At 28.3% G+C, this 26,950-nt stretch overlaps 1 protein-coding gene across 1 annotated transcript; it reads left to right on the forward strand.

Moving 5' to 3' along the window:
* The first annotated feature begins 5,426 nt into the window (after nucleotides 1-5,426).
* Nucleotides 5,427-26,069, forward strand: LOC109594726 (uncharacterized). Its single transcript, XM_049964547.1, has 8 exons — nucleotides 5,427-5,549; nucleotides 9,834-10,148; nucleotides 13,383-13,549; nucleotides 20,263-20,395; nucleotides 20,744-20,957; nucleotides 24,313-24,485; nucleotides 25,080-25,203; nucleotides 25,269-26,069. Exons 2-8 carry the CDS (start codon nucleotides 9,871-9,873, stop codon nucleotides 25,431-25,433), a joined length of 1,254 nt encoding a protein of 417 aa, XP_049820504.1. The 5' UTR covers nucleotides 5,427-5,549; nucleotides 9,834-9,870; the 3' UTR covers nucleotides 25,434-26,069.
* Nucleotides 26,070-26,950: the final 881 nt, after the last annotated feature.

Consider the following 26,950-nt stretch of genomic DNA (forward strand, 5'->3'; position numbering starts at 1 on the left):
CTTAATTTCCCGAAAAACATCGCCCCTAATAACATCGAACCGGATTGAAAGTTTCGTTGTAACAGAAAATCCAGCAATCACCGAAGGTTATAAAGTGAGGCTCCAACAGATGAGATAACCTATAGTACCGAAAACTCGTGAACTTTCCCTCTCTCTGCACCCGCACTTCTTATTGGCTGAATTAAATTTTGATATGCCTTCAAATATACTTATTCGCGCCCCGATTCTCTTATACAAAGTGATTTTTTGCGTAATATCCTGAAAGGAAGTCGATTCGATTGCGGGGTTCAACATCTTGTTTGTATTTGAAGGGTGAGTTATGATCGAAACGTAGAGAGGCTCAAGGTGTTTTCGGTTTTAGGCGGATTTGTTTTTGTTCCGCCGATCTGGATGAAATATCGAAAACACAAAAATATTCAATTTTTACCTGTTTCAGTTGCTCGGAAAGTTTATCAGATTTATAGTTTATGAAAAAATACCAAACATAAAGACTACTACGGCAATAAATTATGAAGTGTTTTAATTGCAACCGGATAATATTTATTGCTTGGAACTTTTAAAGCTGGAGGTTGAAATTAAAAAATTCTAATCGGGGGAAAATTGATGCCGAACATAAAATGGGAACTTATCCAGAAATGTATAATTAGGAGGAACCAAGTGCTAAATATGCTTAATATAATATGGTAAAACTGAGCCGAAACTGTAATTTCAGGATCAGACCCAGATCGGTACACAGATAAACAGTGACGGCCATTTTAATCAATAATGTGAATGATTTGATGTTCATCGACGATTTATAATGGCGTGGAGCATTATCGCATAAATACGTTTGCAGTATTGAGCCGTTAATTTACATACGTATCGTTTCGTGCAGCAGTTAGTAACAGAGGGTTAATTCAGATACGAATAATCCAGTTTCACGGTTGTGCACTGCCGTTATCATTGTTGCTGATGTTATATAAAATATTAAAGGTGATGGGAGATAAACAAGCAGATAAAATATTGTAAAAACGTGTTTTACAACCCTCCCAGGATTTAAAATTTTGTTATCCCTTGGCGGGAGGCCGCACAATCAATACCGAAGGGGAATAAACTATTCTTTGACCTCGCTTTTAAATGGACTTTCCTTCGGTTTCGGACCGAAAACCAACAGATGACGACGAAATAAGAAAGTAAAAAAAAAGGACGCGAGAAGCGCTGAAGATCGCTGAAGACTCCCATACTATCCGTTTAATTATTATTCAGAGAAAAGCGCCGCTGCTTTGTATTACATTGCTCGTTCGCTGATCGTTCAGTCTAAATATTGGATGCGGGCGACACGAATTGAATGCTAAGTTAACGTAATAATACTGGCGACGTAAACTAACCCAACTTGTTTACTCTTAAAATATTGATTGTCTTGAATTTTGGTCGCAGAGGACAAAACACCGACTGACGGAATATCCACATACATTTCCGACTTTAATCGATAGAATTTTGTTTGTTTCAGACATTTATGAAACATAAATTTCAAATTTTCAACGTTTTTAATAAGGTTTGAAGCAGTGAATTTGAATTGTTACTTGATTTTAAAATGAATATTTTGTATTTATGATAATTACATGGCTTTTTCACATTTTTATTCACTGAAATGTTATTTTTCAATAAAAGTTTTTATTATCTACATTATAAAATAATGTATTCGTTATTGTACACATTTTTTAGGTTTTGAAATTTTTAGAATTTTACTTTTATTTTTTTGTTTTTTGTTTGTAAATAATCCATAATAGTTTTTGTTTTATTTTAGTAAATCAATTTTTAGTAATTGTACATTTAAATTATACGAAAATGTTTCGATTTTATGAATAATTATTGTTTGAAGTTTTTAAAATTTTCTTTCTATTTTATATAAATAATTAATAAAATAATTAATTAATAATATGAAAAATTGTTCTGCAAATTTTATATAAATGTTGTTCCACCAAACTAATTTATTACCTTTTAGGAAATTAAAGGATAAATCAAATGGAAATTTTAATTGCTGACATAGCGCTACATAATATATTATTTTAAAATTATCAGTTGTCCGATTGAAACTTTATTTTTCCGTTTGGAATAAATATAATTGTTTTTTCTAATTCTACGAAAAATTCTGATGTACACATGGAGAAACTAACTTAAATGTTTGTATTATCAACAGTAATAATCATTCCTAAATATTACACAGGGTATCTAGAATTTCTACTTTAAATGCCAACAACTTTCTTATTTTAAAGGGAATGACCATAAAATTTTTGCGCTATTCGACACATCTTTTGTAGAATAGCTATAGTTAAAATGAACATTTATAGAGATGTAAACGATTGTTTTGTACGTTTTCCATTTTCTCTAAAAGAAACTTTTGTATTTTAAATGGAACCATTACAGAATTTTCACATAATTTGACTTCTAAATTATATTCTCTAGTGATAAGTTATAATACTAATATATCTAAAACGAATATTTCTCGAGATATTACTGAAAATGTGAAAATGCACTGAAAATATTTTTGTAAGACAATTTGAGTTGTAATATAATATGTATATATAATACTAATATATCTAAAACCAATATTTCTAGAAATATTTCTGAAAGTGTAAAAATTAACTGAAAATATGTTTGTAAATAGAATTTAAATTCTCTATTAATTTCTAAAGGAAAGAATCTATTACATAAAATAAATAAATTTATTATATACTTATATACTTATATATATATTTTATATAATTTTTATATTACAAATTTTATTAAATAATTAATAAATTAATGATTTATTTATAATTTAATTATTTATTTTTAAATTATATTTTTTTAAACTTCTTTATTTTCCAAGTTTTCTAGGAATTTAATAAAATATAAAAGTTAATATTTTAAAAAACAAAAAATTACTGAATTAATATTATTCAGTATTCAGTAATTTTATACTACTTTTTTCATTTTTAAGGTTTTTCCTATGCATGTTTTTAAAATTCAATAATTTTTCCATTGCTCTAAATATAGAAAATTATTTGAAATAATAAATATATCATAAGTATAAGTTGTAACATTCCAAATATTAATATATGTGAAAAGCCGAAAATTTCAGCTTAAATAATTATATAACTAATATTTAAATCGTTTTTTTTTAATTATTCTTATTTTTCAGATATCTATCTATCTATTAATAAAATACGTTTTAAAATAATTACAAATTTAAATTATAGATAAACCTCCCCAATGTACTCAAACTTCTTTAAAAAACTATTTTTGTTAGTTGAGACAACTTCACTGAACAGGGCTCGTAAACTTAAGCTTAAAGTCCAGTATTTAAATTGTATTTTTTCAAATTTTTCTTATTTTCCAAATTTCTTATGTAATTATAAAATACCTTTTAAAACAATTACAAATAAAAACTATTCAATTTATATTATTCAGTTGAATTTAGACTATTTTTTCCTATTGTGATTATCTATAATTGTTGTTGCTGTAAGTGTGTAAAACTATTTCAAGTAATAAATATGTAATATACAAAAGTTTTAACATTCCAAATATTAATTATACAAGTTTAAGCTTATAGTTTAATTTTTAAATTATATTCTTTTAATTTCAATTATATACCCGATTTTCCTACATATTTAATTAAAATAATACTTAAAAATATTATTTAATTTATATTATTCTTTGATTAATTTTTTTTATTATTTTGAAGATTATGGTTTTTAAAATTTTATATTTTTTAGCTGCTTTAAATATGTACAATTATTTCAAATAATATTTAAGAGTTGTAACATTTCAAATATATATATATATATTTGAAATGTTGAAAAATTTAAGTTTTAAATCTAATTTTTAAATTATATTTTTTAAAATTTCTTATTTTCCTGATTTACTTTTTTAAAATAATTGCAAAAAATAAAGTATTTAAATTTATATTGTTCGGGTGAATTTAGACTATTTTTTTCATGGTTATTTTCTATAGTAAGTTTTTAAAAATCAATATTTTTTAGTTTCAAATGAAATTTCTAGAATTTTAATGTTATTCTTTTTTGTTTTTTGTTTCTGTAAATAATCCATAATAGTTTTTGTTTTATTTTAGTAAATTAATGACTTTTAATTAATATTCACTTTGATTTAAAATATTAAGAATTTTATTAATTTAATTGAACATTTAGATTATACGAAAATGTTTCGATTTCACAAATAGTTATTGGTTAAGTTTTTAAATTTTTCTTTCTATTTTGTATAAAATAATTAATTTAATAATTAATAAATAATGTTTAAATTGCAAATTTTATATAAATGTTGTTCCACTTAACTAATTTATTACCTTTTAGGAAATTAAAGGATAAATCAAATGGAAATTATAATTGCTGACATCACGCTATTATTATTTTAAAATTATCAATTGTCCAACCGAAACTTCATTTTTCCATTTGGTATATATATAATTGTTTTTTCTAATTCTACAAAAAAAAATTAAACATTAAATATTACATTTAAAAGTTGTAATATTTCAATTATTAATATATGTGAATAACCGAAAAGTTTGAAGTCCAAAATTATGTTTTTTAAAATTTCTCTTATTTACCAGATTTTCTATGTATTTAATAAAATATTACTTTTTAAAATAATTACAAAAAACTGTGTAATGTATTATTCAGTGAATTTCGACTCTTTTTTTTCTCTTGGATGATTATCTTTTATAGTAAATTTTTAAAATTTGATAATTGTCTGTTGCTCTAAATATATAAAATTATTTCAAATAATAAATGTGTAATATGTAAAAGTTGTAACAATCCAAATATTAATATATAAGAGATAAATTAAAAACTATTTTTTTTTGTTTCATTTTAAAAATTATCATCTGTGGTAAATTTTTAAAATTCGAGAATTTTCAGTTATTCTAAATGTATCTTCCAAATTCTCTTCATTTTCCAGATTTTTCCACGTACTTAATAAAATGTTACTTTTTGAAATAATTACAAACAAAAATCTTTTTGTATTGCAAGTTTTTTATAATTTAATAATTTTTAACTGTTCAAAATATATAAAGTTATTTGAAATAGTAAATATGTTGAAGTTGTATCATTTCAAATATTAATCTTTGTGAAAAACTAAAAACTCAAACATTAAAACAAAATGCCAAAGCGACGAACTTTACTATGGCAGAACACAATCGTCCGGGATTAGTTTAATAATCGCAGCACGCTAATCGTCCCCCCGTCCCCCATAAAAGTGTCCCCGATCCCTGGGGTAATTTAAAAACAAATTCGGCATAATTGGAGCGGTGCGGCAACTGCGCCGAATAACAATTAAAAGAAAAATAGGTGAAAATATCACTTAAAAGTGCGTTATCCGGATGTGTTAACATTGCAGGGCGCATGTGTCCTGCCTTCATCCCCCGTCTTTTCTGTCAGTCCCGCGAGTCGTGGCCGAGTCCGTTCCGAAATCGCGTCGCGTTTCAAAGCGCTCCCGAGTCCCGGATCGCGAACTCCGGCTTCCATCCACTGGAGCACATGTGAAGTGTTTTCGTCCTTAATTAACTTATACCAGTAAGACAAACCAATTATTTTTATTTCATGCTTTACTCAAAGGATAAGTTTACGCTTTAAGTTTGTATGTTGACTTGCTAATTACTTGCGTATTCGCGACTTGTTTTTGATTTACTTGCGACGATTTTGCGGGATTGCTTTCGAAACGTGGATGCTGAAACTTTCGTTCAGACCAACCGGAATTAATATGCTAATTAAAAACTGCTTTGACGTAATGTACTGGCTTGTATTTAATAAGTTATGGAATTAATAAATGAAGTCGTTGCATGAATTATTAATATAAAGTAAACACAATTTGGTGCCCGGCCTCATAAATGTTTTAATACTAAGGCAAGAAAGTTATTGCGGTTAATGATAAATTCATTATGGTAATAGATCCGTGCAGAGATTCATCTCGGCTTTAAAGTCTTTTGCTTTAGCATTTTTATATAATGCTGTTCATTTAGTTTGTAAAATTATAAATATGAATATTTTCAGTCTTCTCAAATTCTTTGCTACATGTTTGGCAATTTACATTATTTTTTATCAGATTTTCATACATTTTTTCCGTTGAGCCGTGAGTTGGTGTATATGTATGTATTTGTTTAATTAAATGAACGAAATAATATATTTGAAAATAAAATTTTAATATTTTTATTTCTTGTAACAAAATTTATATATTTTTCTATTTCAAATTAATTTTTTAAATTTGCTTTTAAATTTAATGTTTATTTTTGTTTATTAGTAAATTCAACAATTCAATTCAACTTTAATTAAATTAATTAAAATTTATATATTTCATATTTTTAAAATAAAACTATTTTTGTCATTTAACTTTGCCATATTTTAATTATTTTATAGAAATTAAAAAATATGTGTAAATATACATTTCAGTTAAACACAGATATTCTATAATCTTGTGTTTTATCGTTTTCACAAGTGTTAATCTTAAAACAAATTATTTGTATGCTTTTAAGTGTTTATATTGTTTTGAATACAGCAAATTATTGGATTTTTGTTAAAAAGTATTAATTAATGTTGGACCATTAATTACTGTAAATAAAATAAATACAATTATATGTTTAACTTATAGATATATAGATAAATTCGGTATTCAGAAAATTTTAAATTTCCATGTTTTATATAGTCATTTATAGTATTTATCTCTAATCTCTCGTTGAGATTCATTGTTCGCTTTCTTGTAATACATTTTCTGTATTTTTCTACTTAAAGATTCTTATTTTATTATTTATTAAAAACTATTAATTCAACGTTTTCAGAATAAATTCTATTTTTATATTACACATGATGAAATTGATTATTTAGATTATTTTATTTGATTCTATAATTTATTTAATTTTATAATTTGAATAAGAAAAAAATATTTGAATTTTTTTTCAATAAATACTTTTCTTATTTATTTAACTCAAATTGTTGAAATTTATTATTTAGTCTCTTGTAATAAATTGCTCATAATTTTTTATGTAAAATTAGATTTTCAATTTATTTTATCGTTTAAATAAAGTATATTTTTACGGCCTTATTAATTTATTAGTTAATTTAATTAATAAATTTGATTAATTTTATTAAATTTTTCTCATTTTTAGAATAAATACTATTTTTATATTACATATACTTAATTGTTATTTGATTGTCTAGTTTCTTGTATTTTTTTACACTTCGAATAAAAATACAAAATACATTTTTATATGTTATTTTAATTTATTTATTAATTTTATTATAATTCTAATTTTTCTAATGAAATTCTCTACATTTTTAGAATAAATACTATTTTTATATTATTCTATTTAAATCTTTGTTTTATTTTATAATTTCATAAAAAATATATTTTTTAAGGGTTTTTAAATTTGTTAATGACTTCAATTAATTTTTTTATAATTCTAAATTTTTTTAAATTTTCCACATTTTTGGATATTTTCTTAAATTAATTTTCTCTAATTGTGAGGTTGATTATTTAGTATTGTTTTCTATATTTTTACTACTTAAAGTAAGATATATATTATATTTTATAATTAGAATAAAATATATATCTATGGGTTATTTTAATTAATTTATTGATTAATTTTATTATAATTCAGATTTTCTATTGAAGTTTTCGACATTATTAGAATAAACCCTATTTTTTAAATTGAATCATCCAATATATTTTTTTTAAGTTTAAATTAAAAATTTAAATTGTAACATATTAAAACACAACATTTTATTTATTTTGAAAAACCCTTTTCTATACTTAAAACAAATTAATTTTACATACTTTAGTTTTTTTATACTTTGACTTCAGTTAAAGTTTTCAAATAAATTTCATTTGATTTAATTAGTTGAGTAAAGGTTTTGAATGCAGCAAAATTATTAAAAATATTTTAAAATGAAAGTAATTAAATTAATGATAAAAACAATTTGATCATAGACCCTTACAGAAATTCATTTTGACTTTAAAATCTTCTGCTTCAGCATTTTTATATAATGACGTTCATTTAGTTTTAAAATTATAAATATGAATACTTCCAGTCGTCTGAAATTCTCAGTTATTCGAGGGCTTAAAAGTGAAAAGTCGAAACGACGCTCTTTAATTTACTTATAATTATTAATAGAAATTCGTTTTCAGTACTTCCTGCGGACTTATTCAATATGTCGGTTCGTATTTCAATAAAAATGTTCGGAGTCCAATTAAATTTAGCGAAAAGACATGCCAGGAAATCTTTAAAACGTGACTTGAACATACATTTTAAGAATTTTCAATCCCATATAAGTTATTAAAGTTACATTTACGTAAATCAAACAATTTTAATAAAATTGAAGATTTATTGTGACCGTATAAAATGGCCAAGAAGTTATTAGATCGAGTTCAATAAAACGTATATACCTTCAATTTTTTTTTTTTTCGTTTTACCTTTCAGTCTGGACTTTTGTTTACTTTGTTTTCTATTTTTAGTTCCAGTCTTGTGTCTTGTGTAACATTGACATGTTAATCGAACTTGAAATTAAATAACAATTGTACTGTCGAATGTTATTTATTTCATTTGAAAGAAATTCAGATAAATTAAATGAGTAATACAATTATTTCTCCATGTTTCTTGTGCCAGGTTGTCAAGAAAAGTTATTACGTTTTACAAAACTTAAAAATAAAATGCACAAATCTCAACTTAAACTAATTTATATAAAAACCACTTGAGAGGATACATTTTTGGCAATGAGAAACAGTGAGCTTGTTTATACCGGTAAAGTAAAAAAGCAAAAGTAATGTTTATAGCATTTCTAGTCTAGGATGTTGTCGAAATTTTTGAAAAAATGATAATCAGTTGGCGAAAGGTCTGGTGAGTATGTCGGATGAGGCAGATTTTCATATCTTCAACTTCTTCAGTGTCAGTTGTGCGACTTCTCTTCAATAGAGGAGCGCAGGTTGGTTTCAATAAAGGTCCCCAATTGGTCTTTGTTAACATTAGAAGGTTGCTGGGCTCATTAACTTTAAGATTTTTGTCCCCTCTGCAGAATTTTTTGAACCATCATTGTGATGTACGTTTGTTAATGCTTGCTAAGCTTCTTATCAATATTTTATTTTATGATTTGAATTAATGACTAAAAATTTCAACGTTTAAACTCACATTAATATATTAACAATTTGACCCAATTATCATCACTAAGAAACTAAAAAACAAACAACGTAAAACTTGATAAAAGCATCATAAACTTTAAACAAACAACAAATGTTCCGTGTTTATTATTCGAAGGGAAGAACAGGAACATAACAAAACTCATAATTATAAAATGCATACGTATAAATGACCAGCATCTCAACATACAAACATTTTCCCCTTTAAAACTCAGATTTACGTTCGTAACCTAACAACACGAATTTACACCTTTTTGCACAATTAATATCTCCTTTATATCATATTTCAGTTGAAACTACCGGTTTTAAGGCCCGTATTTGTGTGCTGAATTTAATATATCCACATATAAAAGCTAACAATATTAGCGAATGTAGTTTCGGTAGTTTTAGTAGCTTTGGTATTACAACAACAAATTACATACGTAATATGCAAATTAGACGTAAAGTTAAATTCAGCCCGTTGTTTCAAGTGCACGTGAACCTTTAATAATATTCCATGGTGTTAGTTATTCCGGTTGGTTTAATGCCATTTTTCTTCAACATCAAAAAAACATCTAATATTTCAAAAGTTGAATAAAAGTCAGGGAAATGTAATTTGGGAATTGCACGTAACAACGAAACATGCCCGTTTGATCTTATCGCCTCCATAAAATAAAATTGTTTTCTTATTTCAGCCAGGAAAATGTCTCGTAATTAATTAAACCGTCTAAAATGCGTCCGAGCACGAAAGCAGCAGCGTTACTATTGACATTTATCGCGGCGATCGGCACGACGAGATGCTGCGATCTGGAACAGTTCTTTAGCGAGAAGCAAGTGAGTGTGGAGGAAAGTGCGGCGTCGTCTGAAATCGTGTTCCACGGCTTCACAATAGCCGGCGCGGCGTCGACGTCGGAGAATGATCTACGGGGCGTCTTCACGGCCTACTTCGAGCTAATAAACACGTACAAAGGCGCCGAACAGCTAACCAAGTGGGGCGCCAATAACTACAGGTGAGTCCTTATGCCGGCGGTTTAGCCACCCCCTTTTGTCCTCGCACTTTCTTACCACTTGGACCCGGTCTGAAGTTTCTTCTGTTCCTTTACTCCAATTTCATTCATGTGCGGCCGTGGTTGTTTGATTTAAGAATGCGGTTATTCGGGTCACGTAATTAAACATATCAAATACGGTGTAACAACATTTTCATTTCGTTTACGGAAAATTAAACAACCGTCTCGGAACAAGTTTAATGGAAACGAGTTCATTTTCTTTGTGTCCGGCGTAATTTGGAACGGAGTTATGGACTCGAATATATAACGTTCTTTTTGGGACACGTTCAAGTGAAAAAAAATTACGTACGTAGGTATTCATCCGCCATTATTTGGAATTAAGCGAGATTGCGGCGGGATTAAATTAAAATTTCTGGGCTTATTTGTATTCAAGAAGCGGCTTTATTTTCCGTGCGGAAATCGATAGAGCTTAAATGGATTTTAAATGTAAAAATTTATTGGATGGGTGTTTTATTTGGAGGTTTAAAAAATTACAAAAAAAAATATTGTTTTGTGTAAAAAAATATGATAAATTACACACAAACAACCTGTCAAATATAGAAATCTTTGTCATAAAATTATTAACATTTTTTTACAAATAGGAAAAAATGCCTTTTTTATCCTGTATTGAATTTTTTATTTTCATTTATTCGGAAATGCTCCGACATTTTCATGTATGACCCGAGATCAAATTCACCTATTTGGCTAAATAAGCATTCAAATTAAAGATAAATATACAATCTACAATTTTTGTTTATATAGTTTTGAGATTAGTCCAGTATTTCAGATGTTAGAGATTTTAATAACTTGATAAAATTGATTGAAGTATTTCGTGCAAAAATATTGAAAATTTACAAAACTTTTGAATTTTTTAAGTGAATTAAACAACAAATAATGAACTTTTACTTTTTTTCCGATCTTAATTTTTGAGAAGTCACTTCAGTTCCGGTGAATTTAGAAAAAATTTTTTTTGTAATACAATTTTAATATATCAAAGGTAGATTTAAAAAGATAAAAAATGCAAAAATCGCCAAAAGCTTTTATTTAGTCTACTGTAGAATTCATAACTACATAATTTCTCATTTATTTTCCATTTTCAGTACCTTATTTGTTTCGTAAAAGTGTCACTTTCACATAAAAAATTTAAACTGGACTTAACTTTATGATTTCTATTACTCCCAGCACGATATGTGAATTTTCAGCATTTGCTGAAGTTATTAAAATAGCTGGCATCTGAACTACCTGATTAATATAAAAACTACATAAAAGAAAGTTGTAGAATGTACAATTATCTTTAAACTGCATGTTTGTTTAGCTAAATCGTCATTTAAATCTCAAGTTATTCAAAAACTGATTTTTAGAAAATGCTTCCATAAAAAAATGTCTGTAAACCAGTGTAATTTTACTGAATGTTGCGTCCAATATAAAAGGCAAGCTCAATTGAGACAAATAATAGTTCATTAGAAGAATAATTAAATTATTATTATAATATATCTAATGGTATATAATTGGTTTCTATCAGAAAGAAAGCTGATCATAACATTTCAAATTCATTCAGGGCAGTGTCTATTAAAAAATACGAATTTTGTGTTAGAAAGAAGCCAATGCCTCTTTACTGCTAAATCTCGACATTTTACATTCAAAAACTATGTAAAACGATGAAAAATGTCTAATTAAAATTTCCTAAAATTTCTATTTTATGTATACAGCATCTGTTCTGAAAAAAATTCATTATTTCAGGTTTTACTAAAAAGGTTCAATTTAAATGAATATTTCAGAATAGTCTTCAAATTATTACGTTGTATAACGAGAATGTATTTAACGAATGACTGGATGCACTTAAAATTATTTCATGGATTCGTTTCAATTAATTCTCTTTCATTCTAAGAAAGATTCATACAGAAATATACGACTTCGATTTCCATGTTCAAATAAGACAATTAAAGCACTTTCTTTCAATTTTCTCAGAAAATCTACGTGGTCAAAGCTAAAAACAAGGTAATGTTCGTGACTACGACATAAAGAAAACATAAAATCAAAGCTTCAGATATGAACAAATGCGCTGGTTTCTTATACGAGAAGATACGACCATAATAGGATTGAATATTAAAAAATCTTTCAATTGGTAAACGCATTTTTTACATATAAAATAATTATTAACAGAGATTCTACCAAATAAGTAATTTTATTCAAAATAAATTAGAAAACTTATAATTGTTATAAAAATGTCAAATTAATACTGTTTTTCATTCTCCATAAATTTTTAATGAATGGTGAATTAAAAAGTTTCTATTATAATTTTTGCTGTAGACTACTGTTATCATTTAAGTAACTTAAGTATTTATAAGTACAATATCTACTTTGATAGTCTAATTTATAACATGTATAAAATATTAAATTACTACAAACTTGGTAATTAGAGTTCAGTTTCCATGGTGATTTTATATCCTATTAAACTTTTAGTAATAATTATGATGAAGTTTAATTTATTGCATTAATAGACCCAATTACAAGAAAACTGACGTTAAATTTTAAATTAATACACTAGTAAATATTCATTAATTATTAAGTACAAAAATAATTAAAAACAAAATTAAATTACAAGAATTCAATAAAAAATAAGATTCATTGTTTCTAATTTATAACAGTCCAGTGAAGAACATATAAAAGGTTCAACAGTAGATCTGAAATAGAGAACGTGTAATCAAAGAAAATTATTATTATAGCCAAAAACCTTTTAAAATTTAATTAGAAATGGTGAAAATCTAAAATACTATTATGCAAATCGAAATTGAACACCATGTGTTGTAACTTTTTATTTAAAAATCAAATGAAATCGAACCAAAGGACTATAAAACGATTGAATATATTGCAAAAGTGATTTCCCTATAAAGTGGAAAACTAATATTTGATCGCTTAAATAATTATACGCCATTAGAATAAATTTAATTTAAGATTCAACTTTTTCCTCCCGTTATTTTATGCATACGACCCTCATGAATATATAATTTTTCGATTTCGAAGTTTTCGGACCTCTCAATTAAACTTGACTTTAAAAAACCCGTATTGATCCATTGGTTGTTTTCAAAAGCACATTTACATGATTACAATCTGTTCGAACACACATAAAATAAATCAGGCGAAGTTTCGAAATGACAAAGCGCCGGGATAACTGATAAAAAACCATGTTTCTTCCAGACGCATAAATGTGACGTTCGTGACGAGGCCGAGCGTCGAATGCGTGGAGGGTAGCAACGTCCCCAGGGAGTACATCATATTCGCGGACCTGGTGAACGACGAGATCCGGGCATCGTCAATAGCCAAGTGGGACGAGGAGGCCGACGAACGAGTCTGGAGGGTTTTAGGTAAATATATTACAATTAACCGAGGAACAATGGGCACAAAGGAGGGCGCACTTGTTCAACGTCTGCCCCTGGCTTTTTTATTCGGCGCGCCGAACGCAAACAACATAAATAAATCGTATCGGCAAATAAATAGTATTAACTTTGTTTTTTTTCTATGAGCTACACAGGATCTTTCGCTTTACGGCTGAGGGATCATGAAATGAGGAATTCGTACAATTTAATTTCGGCCCAAAATACAACCTTTATTTCAGTTCCAATATTACTTTGCGTTACAATTTCGTAAAATACAATGACCTTTTTGAAAAAATGTTTAATTAAAGCTTATGATACGACGTTGATTTATAAAAAATAAAGATGCTCAATTACTAATGCTTGTGCCATTCTACAAATGGCAAATTAACTGTTTTTGTGTCAAGAAAATTTGATTCTTATCACAACTTTAACGAAAATGAAGCATTTAGTAGTCAAAAATCGTAAAAATGCCGGAGGTCCATTAACTAATGAAAATAGTTTAAGAATAATGTTCCTTCAGAACAAAGGTTTGTTACATAGGCAAATCACTGAAAGATTGAACATTTATAACAATAAGATTACTAGGACCATTCAAGGATGCAATGAAAGGGGTTCTGCAGAAACTAGACCTCTAAGCAGACGTCCAAGGGTGACAAATGCCAGCCGTGACAGGCTCACAGTCCAAATGGTTATAAAAAAATAAGTGAATAACCATTAGGAGTATTATTTCGAATACAACCGCCAAAAGACGTATTGTTGCTTGTCGATTACGATCTAGAAGAACTTTAAGAGTACCTTGGCTATTACTTCAAGGTTGGTGTGGATCCATGTTCATCAAAATTGAATTTTACTACAAATGTTTTTTTTGGATTAAAAGAGTATAAGTATTGATGAATGTGAACGGTCGAATTGGAGTCTGTAGAGGAAGAGATGCAACAACAACGATTCGATGTTGCTAAGCTATGATACATTGTGTCATGGTTTTGAGTGGGATCACATTTGGAAGAAAACCTGCTTTGGTACTGGTTCTTATCCTAATAACTGTATAAAAAAGAAATGGCGATGAAGACGAAAGATTAGACTGGCCACCACTTTCTCCGGATATGAACTCAATTGAGCATGTATAAGATTACTTATTCAGATTAATTCGGTGCCGTCTAAATCGTACCATGAGTTCTCCAGACCTGCTGCAAATGGAAAATGGAACAATATCCCTCAAAAATTTATTGTTAATCTAATAAGAGACATGCACATTTGTGTAAATTCTTTATTACAAAGCAGAGGTGGAAATAGGTTTTCTAAGAACTCCCTAAGTGGTCTAAAAATCGAAAATTTGGTTTCAAAATTCCATCCATAATCTGTTTTCCGTTCTACCTCCTAGAAAAATACCACCCCATACCATTACCATTATTCCCATATCTTGGTATGCGTGAACTTCCTGATCATAATGTGGATTTATTATTTGACTTGGAGTTTTGCAGGCTCGAACTGACCTCCTATCACTAAATATTCCAAATGTGCTTTCATTTATAAACATGACAGTATTCCACTCTTCATGCTACAATTCTCTTTCCTGACATGAAGCTAATCTCTATGCCCAATGGGATAGTCGCCTTATGGGTCTTATGCAACGTAGACCTGCATCATTTAACCAATTTAAAAATGACGTCCAGTAGCCAAAATTGGGTATTGTCTGAGAAATGTGCAGTTTCTTAATGGGTCAGCTCGTACTCCTCTGATTAATACTCTGTCTTTCCGGTCAGATGTAAATTTTGGTCGACCTTCTCTAGAGGTCTACGAATTGGTCAACATTAAATGCAGCGGCCTTGTCAGGTTTTCTTGGCTAGTCTGAAGCAATCCTATAGTACAAAGTCGGTTGTGATAAATGACGTATCTGGATGATTTTAACAAAAGGCAGTAGAAATTGATTGTTCATTCTCGAACAGTCCTGAATATTTTAATATCGACTGAAACCCATGATACATTTTTTCGACTTCGTTGTTTTTTTTTCTAAGGTTCTATTGTTTTTAATTATTCCCTTTTTTGTAAATGTTATAAGGGTTTTTTACAGATGTGAAGATGGTCTAATAATATGTACAGTATAATAGCAGCAAATTGCAAATGCCTTTGGAATTTTGATTTTTGATATACTTCAAAGTAGATTGGCAAAAAATGTGTAGTTTCTGGATATAAAATAATTTTCTTGGAACGGTGAATTTAATCAGACTGAAATTGAGATAGCTATCGATTTTATGCTAAAAATATTTACTTAGAGGACGAATGTGTAGTGTGTACTCTAATTAGATAAATTCGTCTTAAGTGCTTGCGTAGAAGTTAACGCCCAATTTAACCGGTACGCGATTTGTTAATATTATTAACACTGCCGTAAACGAAACTTTATCTAAGTCTGGCCTTGGTTGCTCGGGGCCCGAATCCTGTAACTATGTTACTTTAATTTAATTTGTTACCAAGATTGTTGGTTGGAACTTGAACAGGAATTTTAGGGATTAAACTTTGGGCACTCCATTGTGATCAATCTCGTATTGTTTTATCCCCATTACTTTGTTTGTTTTATTTCTGGCTTTACGGATACATTTTAAATTGTATCTTTTGCTGAATTATTCGTTGGGATTTTATAATTTATATGTCCGTTGTGCTTTTAATCGCCCTCAAAGGAGAAATTGTGTCTTGCAAGATAAAGTAATTCTTTATGAGGGCGATTCAATTTGCATGTAATAAGGAGCTTTATTGTAAAGTTTTAAAATCGTAAAATTGTCTCGATTCGCCCATTGTTTTCGGTTTACCACAAAAAGTTGAAACACTTTATGAACTTGTTTCGTCCGAATACAAACTTCTGAATCATCCCTTTAATCAATTTTTATGAGTTCTTATTAAGTTCTAAAAGAAACTCATTCAATTTTAAAAGTTTTTGAACAAGTGCATAAAATCTATATCGTTTTTAGTATAAACTATAAAAATATTTTCACTATTTCATTAAACTTTATAGAACTATTACACCGTTCTTTTGTTATTAAATTTAACGCCCCCCAACCTCTTATATAATACACTATAAATGTTCTTAGTGTTATGATTTTAGAATTTTATACTAATCCCTAAGACAACTTTCCGTAAAGTAATTTCCCCATTCGTTCCATAATTATTTATTATTACGGTGTTGTACCTTCAAAAATAGCTTGCGAAATTGCGACACAATAAGATGCTTAATGGATAAAATTCATTATCATTAATCAACCGGCTTCAAGCGGAGACTTAAAGTAAAAGCTATTGATTAAAGGACATTAATTTTAAGCGCCTCTTATAATTTATCGAAGTTGTCATTGTTCTACATTTATACTTTACTGCGTTCAAACATACTTCTTCGCAGTTTCTATTTAATCTCTACAAATAGAATTTAAACTAATTAAATACATACAGATATGAACCAAATGAAGTGGCCCACTTCTGTCTGTGCACAAGCCGATGGGCTTACGCCGTCGTTAACCTACCACCGAGAAGATTCTCATTAAGTATTCCCTTTGAAACCCTTTCGCAGTCCCGCATATTTTCGATTATCATACGACTCCCGCTGATTAACTTCTGGCAACAACGACATTTCGCTGGCGAAAATGTTGTCGGCATTGTTCGCGGCGAGATCAACCTCGAAAACATCTTTATAATTTCAGGCGTGTGGAACAGAAACGGCGACGATAATCCGCCGAACGAAGTCAGCAGGAAAGTTAATGATATAATTTACGTGGGGCTTAAGAACGCCGTCCCGTGTTGCTGGGCCTAATCTAAGGGGTCAAAATTTTCAGCCTGTATTGCCTCTGTTTATTATTTAGATGGGGGGATGGAAAATGATACAGTGTATACTTTTATTAGTGAACAAGTTGTTTATAGTTTCAAACATGTTTCAATCATCATAAAATTTGGTATTCGCGATAAATTTATGAAAATAATAATTATAATAATAAATAATTAAAATAAAAAATATAAAACAATGTTTTACAACTGTGCTTGTTGTTAATTACATTGAATTATATTGTGGTTGTGGTTTGTTAAAATAATATTATTAAAACGTATTTTATTCTATACAATTTTAATTATTTTTCATAAAATAGAACATTGGAGTATTTTTAACAATTTATGTTCTTTATAATTGAGTAAAGTAAATTTTGGTACAGAATTTATTTGGAAATTAATGTTGATTTATAAAATTCTCTACATTGAAGCGGACTTGTCCATTGACATATCCAATTAATCGAACACAATTAAAACGTGTCAAAAACAAATATGCAATTAATTGTTCTCTAAAAAAAGTATAATATTGTATATACATTATTTTTTAGATACTTGATTTAAATTTGTTTTTATGTATAGCCAGTTTAAATCTTTATAGGTCATTGTGTCATCATCAGATAAAATACAAATGATCAGATTAATTAATTTAAAACGTTAAATTATTACAAATTGCCCATTGATTAACGTATTATATATTAATAAGTTTAAAATAGGTCACATTTGAAACAGATATATTAGTTAGTTGTATTATTTAATGAACTGCTTACGTTTTTATACAAAATTTATCTTCAGTCGATAATTTACCAGAAGTCTTTTGCTTATAATTATTTACTAATGGATAGTAGTCAAACTTTTCATGCGTGGCAAGAAAAAATATAATTCAGTCTTATCTAGATCGAGATAAACAAGTAGTCGTTTGCTGTATTAATAAAAAATTAGAAAAACAGGAATGGGGTAGATACGAAAAATATTCGGTCGAAAAACTTGAAAAAGCTGATAAATGGATACTTTGAATTTCAAAAAACTATTATCGTTAACTCTAAATATAGGTAACCTGAAGGAAATGGGATTTGCTGAAATTTTGTTTAAGGATTGTGGAAAGAAGGTTAGGAGATGGGGGTTTGTTTGGCTAAAGAACTGTCTTGCTTTCTATTAAATGTGTGAAGGTCCCATTTTGATTTACTCAAGATGTCCTTCAGGAACAAGGCTACACGTAACATACCCACCCAAATGATGCCGTCTACTAATGTGTTTCAACACGATAACAATCCCAAACACACATCCAAAATTGTGATGGATTGATTAAAAGATCAAATTTTTTAAAATGTTGCTGTATTAATGACCACTATTTTATATGCTAGTTAAATTTACCTTTAAATCTTTTAGTGACCACTTGTCCAGTCACTAATCAGTAGTTGACGGAAGAAGGTTTTTCCGACTTTTTTCTCCATATTGCAATCGTCTTTAAAAATTGGAGTGGTGTAGAGAACGACTTTTGGTACAAATAACAGTATGAGGTTGTCTTCAGAAATTAATTTCTATTTTCTATGGTCATACATGTTGTTACCGTACGAGATCAAAGGCACAGTCTAATTTTTCTTTGAAGAGGTCTGCGCAGATGGAGTTATGGTTTGGAAGTCCTTTAACTTGACTGTCTTTGACCGCCCAATGCTACATCGAGGAAATTGTTAACTTCATTTGTTCCCATTCAAAATATAGGTTCCCAACAGTATAATGACCAACCTCGTACTGAAAGTTATACATGGTTTGTTTTCAATATTCCGAAGTAAATTTGATGTTGATGTAAGATCTCCGGAATTTTCACCGAGTGAACACGTATGAGACATCAAAGGAGACAGATCAACCCTGTCTCCACAAACTTTGGCGAACGTTTAATGTCAAGTAGAGATGGCATGGCACGTTAGGACAAAATGAATCACTTCACTAGATCAACGTTTAGTCAAGTCAATGTGTTTTTGGATAAACGTATGGCTCGTTGGTTTTCTGAATCCTGAAATCCTGAAAAATTTATTCGATTCGATTTAATTATTGACTACTCTTTGTTACCCCAAACTATACACCAAAAATCAATGAAATCTATGTGTATTCTTTCTACTTTGTTTCTCACCATAACTATGTCATTAGAAGTTAAAATGAAAATTGTTATTCCATATAATTTCTTTTCTAAGAATTATTTGGTTATAATTTTTTAAGGTTCCAGAAAATATGATATTTTTAGTACATGACTTCTGTTTCGTTAAATGTTCTGCAAACATTAATGAAACTTGTCCATTATTAATTTGAATAAAACTAATATATGTTAATTATCGTGTGTCAACAACAAATATTCAATTAATTATGAGTTAATAAGAGGTATGATAATGTAAATATATGCTAATGATTGTGATTTTACGCATGATAATTCATCAAAATCCAATCTCAGGATTGGAATTGCCGGCCCATTGTTTGTTTGCTAAATCGTATTGCGTGTATAATACACTCGGAATATTGTACTATTATCTATGTACTTTCCGATGGGAATTTCACATAAAGTGCGCTTTTAATAAACGAGAGATCGTGTTTTCATTTGAGTATATGAATCAGAGTTTTAAACTCAAAGCAAAAAAAATTCAAACTGTGTTGTATTGTAAATCATTACCTATTTAGTGGCGTTTCTATTAATAGCATCTAGTCGGTAAATTAATTATGTAAACATAATTCATGTAGAACCATCAACGCGCAAAATATATTGGGGAAGATTTCGTGCGAAATCCCACAAAACACAACACAATTTGGAGTATATCCTTCACCGCGGGGGAAGTTACTTATGCAGCGCAGCAAATGATGCCGGCTCGTGTGTATTGTTGGGGATTTCAGCAGGGCTTCCGCTTTAATTTCAGGCTGGAGTAAATGGAGCGACTGGTCGGCCTGCAGTGTATCCTGTTCGTCTGGCATCCAGCAACGGTCCCGCCACTGCCGCCTCCCCAAATGTCCCGGTTTCAACGTCGAACAGCGACACTGCAATTTATTCGGGTACGTTCAGATTATTTGTCATTCCCTTTTATTTGGTTGGCTCAGGATTTTTTCCTTCAACTGAACTTTCTTTCAAACTAACTAACTAACTAACGAACATAAGTGAAACTATTTGTCTTTACAATCAGGGACGTATTTTATATATCGAGCACTTAAAGTTTCAAAACTGATAATGAAATTTTCATGAATGTGTTCCAGTTACAAACTTCAAACTACAAATACGTCTATGTACCTTTCAAGTTCTGGCACAAATAAAACATTAAATTCAATTCAAAGAATAATATATGAGTGATGCTTACTTAATCTCTTTATAGATGCTATTTGTTCACAGAACGAATTCTCTTTCAGATGCGGTGATACAGTTGATCCGCTGGCCCTGAAAGACAAACAATTCTTTCATCCTTCGAAAGATCGATGGCAAAGAGTCCCGGACCGGCCGACTGCATGGCGTCTCCAACCTAATTCGTATATATGGGTGCCCTCAACCCAACTCTTCCCCGAGACAAAGAACCGACCATTTCCCAGAGAGTTCGTCTTGTTCATCACTATGCGGCTTATTAACGTAAGTCAATATTTTTCCAACCCCCCGTCGCTCCGAATAAATCCATTCGTGGCTAACGTATTGAATCGGACGGGCGTTATTATGATGTTTCCCGAAGTCGGTTATTGAGCCAATCTATTTTTATTACGCGAAATGATTGAGGAACTGAAACGAAAATGACTTTTTACGTTATTAGGTTCCAGACGGACAAACAAACAAGTCCCGATGGGGGTGAAGTTTCGAGATACTGGACGACCAGTGAAATAGCTCGGACCCGCCTTCCCGTGGGATTTACTGGATAAAAATCAACAAATTTTATTGTGCTTCCTTACAGCAATGTTAGTCACATCATTTTTTGTCGCTCTGTCGGTTCTTATTTTCATTTAACTCAATTCCAATGTTTATTTTAGTTAAAAATTATTATTCAAATGTTTTTTGAAAAATAGAAAATATTAAAATGAATTTTCTCGTCTCTTATGACTTCTCTTACTTTTTAATCTTTTACTTCCAAATTAGTATAAATTGTTAAATTTTTTTTATTTTTAAATTTAATAGAACATCTCTGTTTAATATTTTAATAAAATTAGAATCCACCAGCACAAATTAAGTCAATTTTATTTTATTTATTTATTTTTGTAAAAATATGTTTTTCTTAAAGAAAGAAAAATGTTGTATTACCACATTATAATAATATTATAATATATGTTTAATTCTAACTTACTTCAATTAGCAATTGTTATTTGTATTATTTACAATAAGAACAATACACTTTTGTCTCCAAATGAAATTCCTAATTAATTTTAATTTAATTTAATAGAATATACTTGTTAGCTCAAATTAATTAAAAGATCTATTTAATAATTAAATACTTTAATATTTCAGGAAATGCATATAACTTATAGGGCAAAATAACAATTGTTTTTTTATAACTGGAAAAAAAATTACTCCCCTGTCTTCTTATGAAATTCCTTATTATTTTTTATTTAATTTCAGTAGCAAATTCTGAAAATTGTTTCATGTTTTTATAAAATTAGTCAGAGAAATCATAAAATGTCACATTTTACACTATTAACACAATGAAAATCTCTGAAAAAAGTACGGAAAAATTCCTAAAGAAAAATAGTTGTTGTATATTATATTTAAAATTTCAATGAATTTTTATAAAAAATAAATAAAAGTTTAGAAACCATTTAATGGAAAAATACACATATACATTTAAAATTTTGAATTATGACTTTTCTTACTTTTTAATCTTTTACTTCTAAATTAATATAAATTATTCAATTTTTTAATTTGTAAATTTAATAGAAAATTTTTGTTTAATATTTATATATTTTAATAAAATTGCAGTATTAAATTAGTATCCACCAGCACAAATTCAGTCAAATTTATTTTATTTATTTATTTTTGAAATAATAAATTCAGAACAAAATTCAAAATGCAGAAACGTTGGCTTAAAGGAAGAAAAAATGTATTACTACATATATTATAATAATTAAAAGTCTCTTTTTAATATTTAAATATATTATAATTTCAGGAAATGTTTAAATCTAATTTACGAGACAAATTAACAATTGTTTTTTGTATTAGTTACAATATAATAATATCTCTGTCTCCATATAAAATTCCTAATTAATTTTAATTTAATTTTAATATATTCGTTAGCTCAAATTAATTATAATATCTATATAATAATTAAATGTTTTATATTTCAAATGCTTAGATCTAACTCATAGGACAGAGTAACAATTGATGTTTTTTTTTTAACTATTTGGGATAAAAATAATACTCTCCTGCCTCCTTATGAAATTCCTTATTAATTTTTATTCAATTTCAGTGACAAATTCTGAATTTTTTTTCATATTTTCATAGAAATCATAAAATATCACATTTTACACTATCAACACAATGAAAATCTCTGAAAAGAGTACGGAAAAATCCTTAAATAACAAAAAAATTATTGTATAACATCTAAAATTTTAATGAATTTTCTTAAAAAAAATAAAAACTCAGAAACTATGATGATGAATGAAAAACTTCATTAAGAGAAATTTGTAGGTCTGTTTCAGAGAAAGCACTTAAAAATAAAAAAGTATTCAGAATAATCTTTTCCAATATTTTTGGATTTAATAAAAATCTTCCCAGTACTATTATAATTAATAACTATTTGGTTATATTATATGCAGATAAAAAATAAATATTTAATTTCTGGTAAATTTTTATAATTTTAATAGAATATATTCAAAATTTCTTCGTGTTTTTATAAAATTAGACAAATAAATATTTAAAATCTGTACAACATTTCACACTATCACACAATTAATTAAAAATCTTGGAAGAACTGCGGAAGAAGAATTTTTTCATTGTTATCTCTAAGAATACCAAATATTTTCAAAGATTAATTAACATTAAAAATGCAATTAAAAATTAACAATTTTTATTTTATTTATTTGAGTAATTAATTTTGAATTTAGAAAATAATATTTCGGAAAAGATTTAATTTTCTTAAAATGTCAATGAGACAAATGAGTTTCGAAAACAAAAGTATAATAATTAGCAGGAAATTTTTTTGCGATTTTAACACGTAAAACTACCTCATTAATAAACTTTTGTCTGGATGAATTTTCCATCCCAACACATAATTAAACTTGAAAATTAATCTCCAAATAATTAATTGCAATAAAATGATGGATTACATCCTTGATTTTAACATGGGAGGGAAACAATCTGAAAATGTGACGGTGTAAAAAATGCGAATCAGGAAAAGGCATAAAATATGCCCAAATGTGAGCATGATTATTAATCACCGTCGGGACGGCGAAATAATTAAGTGAGTGCTTTTGCTCGTTGTCTCTTTTTTTAAAACTCGATTAATTTTAACAATTTCTAACTTGTTTACAAACACTCACCTGCATATAATAAAATAGTAAACAAAAGTGCATTTAAGCAAATAATTAACGAACAAATAAGTAGATAATAAATAATTTATTAGCATTTGGGTATTTTGTAATTAATGTATGCGTATAATGTGAAATATTTAATTAATATTCATCATTTTTGTTGATTTTTCAACAAAAAACCTAAAATTGTTTCTAATAACCAATTTAAATATTAACTATTGTGCAAAAACTAAACGTAATTTAATAATTATTCAAATTGAATAATGTAATAAGAGCTTTTTACATTATTACATAAAATTATTATAAAATGTTGTTTCGTGCAATACATGTATATGTTCCATAAATCGTCTCATATTTCTGCTACCCTAGAAAATGTAAAATATTAATATCAAAGCAAAACAATGCTTTGACTAAAAAAAACATTCCGCTTCGCCTCAAAAGGGGAAAACCTAATTTTTCGTCTCGTTGTTTCGCAGGACACGATGGGCACGATATTCAGCCTGCGTTCCCGCCGCCGCCAGGACACTTATCTGTCGCTGGAGCTCGCAGGATCCGACCTGAAGTTAATACATGCCGCCTCCAACGGTACAGATGTGGTCAGAATACCGACCCGTTTAACCGACGGCCAGTGGCACCAAATTGCCATCAGGTATTGTTTTGAGGCAGTCCGATTTGGGTTGTTTTTGTTTGACTTTTATTTCTGAGGTGCGGGTAATTTGAATAGGACTACGGGGGTGGGCGACGGTTGGATAACTTAAAAAGACACTTTTTGTGCACTTAATACAGTCGGGATTCGAATTTAAGCGCATGAAACTTGATCAAGAGTACACTCGATGTGTTTTTTACCAAGGTATTCATTAGAAGTAAAGTTAATAGAATGTGGAGTATACGTTTACACAAATAGTCTGCGTTTTTTGTACTCACATATAAGTAAGAAGGTTGTTTATTTTTTTCTTCGGGCGTATTGAAGAAAGAAACCAGTAGAAACTTTATTATTGTTCTCCAATATAAGAAACACATTTACATTTAAATGTAGCTGAAATAACGCCTACTTGAAAACACATGTATGTTATTTTAAGCAATTTCGAGTGTATCTTTACAACCCAATTTGCATTAAACACAAAGCAACTGAAATGCAGAACAAGTTAATTTGCACAAATTAACGGAGAAATTTTAAAATATGTTTACAACGCTGTGAAGAAAAATGTGACCTTTGGGTAATGTAGCCCGATAAATTTTGCAGCATCCGCGACGACAGCGTGGTGGACAGTTATGTGGATTGCGAATGGTCCAGGACGGACATCCTGCGCTCGCACACCCTGGAAATACCGGACGATTCGGATCTAATTATAGGATATTTGTTCGCGGTACGTTAAACAATTTAATAACAATAATAAACGTAATTGTGTGTGTATGTGTGTTTGTTGCCCAGGGCGATCTGGAGCAACTGTCGATCGTTCCCGATCCGAGTATGGTCGGTTTGCAGTGTTCCGGATTAAGGACGCCGATCATCGATCCCACCGTTTTCGATGACAGGGAGCGGAGAATCAAAACGATAAAGAAATTGATCATACGCAGAAAACACTTGGTCGACTAATCAACATTAATCGACTAATCTTCATGTGCATATTTTAGTATACAGGGTGGTTAACAAGAAACGGTTTTAACTAGTTAATAACTGCTTAAATAAAATAAATACATATAGGAACGACACTTAGACCATTTTATTGTATGACAGTTTTTTTGTTATACAATCCAGTATACTTATGCAAAGGGTCATTTTTTCATCGAAGATCTGTTTAGATAATTAAATTCGATGTCTCCTAACATAAAAATTAGACCCTTTAGAAATAAAATGTATAAATTAAATGTCAGTTAAACGTAGTGTTTATATACAATTTAAGTTAATTTTTTTTAGTGAATTATCGTACCTGCTTGACAATAGGCACTTGTTAAATAATACACAGTAACAGAATAGCCGTAATTATTTTATAAGAAACCGACAATAAATTAAATTTAGTTCATTATAATCAAAATAGCCAATTAATTTTAGATTACCCTCATAATACGAATAAAAACAAAAACGTAAATTGTGGATTTCTCATTTGCCAGATGACGAAAATTTACCTTTAAATACAAAAAACGCATCTTTTGTATATTTTATATTTATTTCAGTGTATACTATAAAATTAGATAATTGTAAATAGAAATGAAATAAAAGTTTTTATTATAACTTGAGTATTACTTTATTTATAGTATGGCTTTTCTATACGATTTGTTTTTACATTATAGATGAACGTGGAAAACAACTCAAATTAATGATGCAGAAGACCATAATTCCAATACTTCGATTGTAATGAAAATTTATATTGGCATAGGAACTTTATGTGCAAAGTTTATACGCATAAAGTTTATGACTAAAATTTTAGAATATGGTGAGGAAAAACTGTAGTAAAACTTGCAACTTAAATTAATATTTTAGTTGTTTATTCGGATCAGTTATTTTGTGATTCAATATTACAAAGTTTCTTTCATTTTAGATATATTTAAAAATTAATAATTATAGATAAAATTTATTCATTACTATATGGAATAAAAAGTATTTTTTTTAAATTAGCTTAATTAAAATTGTCTGTATTTAAAATACGAAATTCCTCATTTTTATATTTATTTTTTATAAATATCAAGTAATTTATTCTCAAAATTTTAATTTTTTTTTTCAAATTATTCAGAATGATAAATTACACAATTATATTTACAGGTAAGTATAAAGATTTTAAGCAAAACTTTTGTTATTTATTCTGATCAGCAAAGTTTGCGTATTAATACTATTTTTCTTAAATAATTAATCATTACAACTATACTATAATAAAAAAAATATATAAAATTTATAAAAAATTGTTTTTCAGTATTACTATATACAGTTATTAATTAATTATAATTTTAAATTTAAATATATAATTTTTAATGAAAAATATAAAATTTCTCATTTTTATCTATTTTTTCAATAAATTCAATTAATTTTTTTAATTTTTTTAGTTGATATAATTTGTTATATTCCGTGTTATTCAATTTATCATTCTGATAAATAAAGGAATAAAAAATATAAACTCT

Source organism: Aethina tumida, chromosome 3, assembly GCF_024364675.1.
Source record: "Aethina tumida isolate Nest 87 chromosome 3, icAetTumi1.1, whole genome shotgun sequence".
NCBI lineage: Eukaryota > Metazoa > Arthropoda > Insecta > Coleoptera > Nitidulidae > Aethina > Aethina tumida.

Excerpts from the sequence above, each read along its gene's own strand:
- LOC109594726 (XM_049964547.1), top strand. The coding sequence starts at position 9,871 with ATGCGTCCGAGCACGAAAGCAGCAGCGTTACTATTGACATTTATCGCG. Across the intron at positions 10,149-13,382 it reads TGGGGCGCCAATAACTACAG|ACGCATAAATGTGACGTTCG; the intron begins GTGAGTCCTTAT and ends TGTTTCTTCCAG. Across the intron at positions 25,204-25,268 it reads TTATAGGATATTTGTTCGCG|GGCGATCTGGAGCAACTGTC; the intron begins GTACGTTAAACA and ends TTTGTTGCCCAG.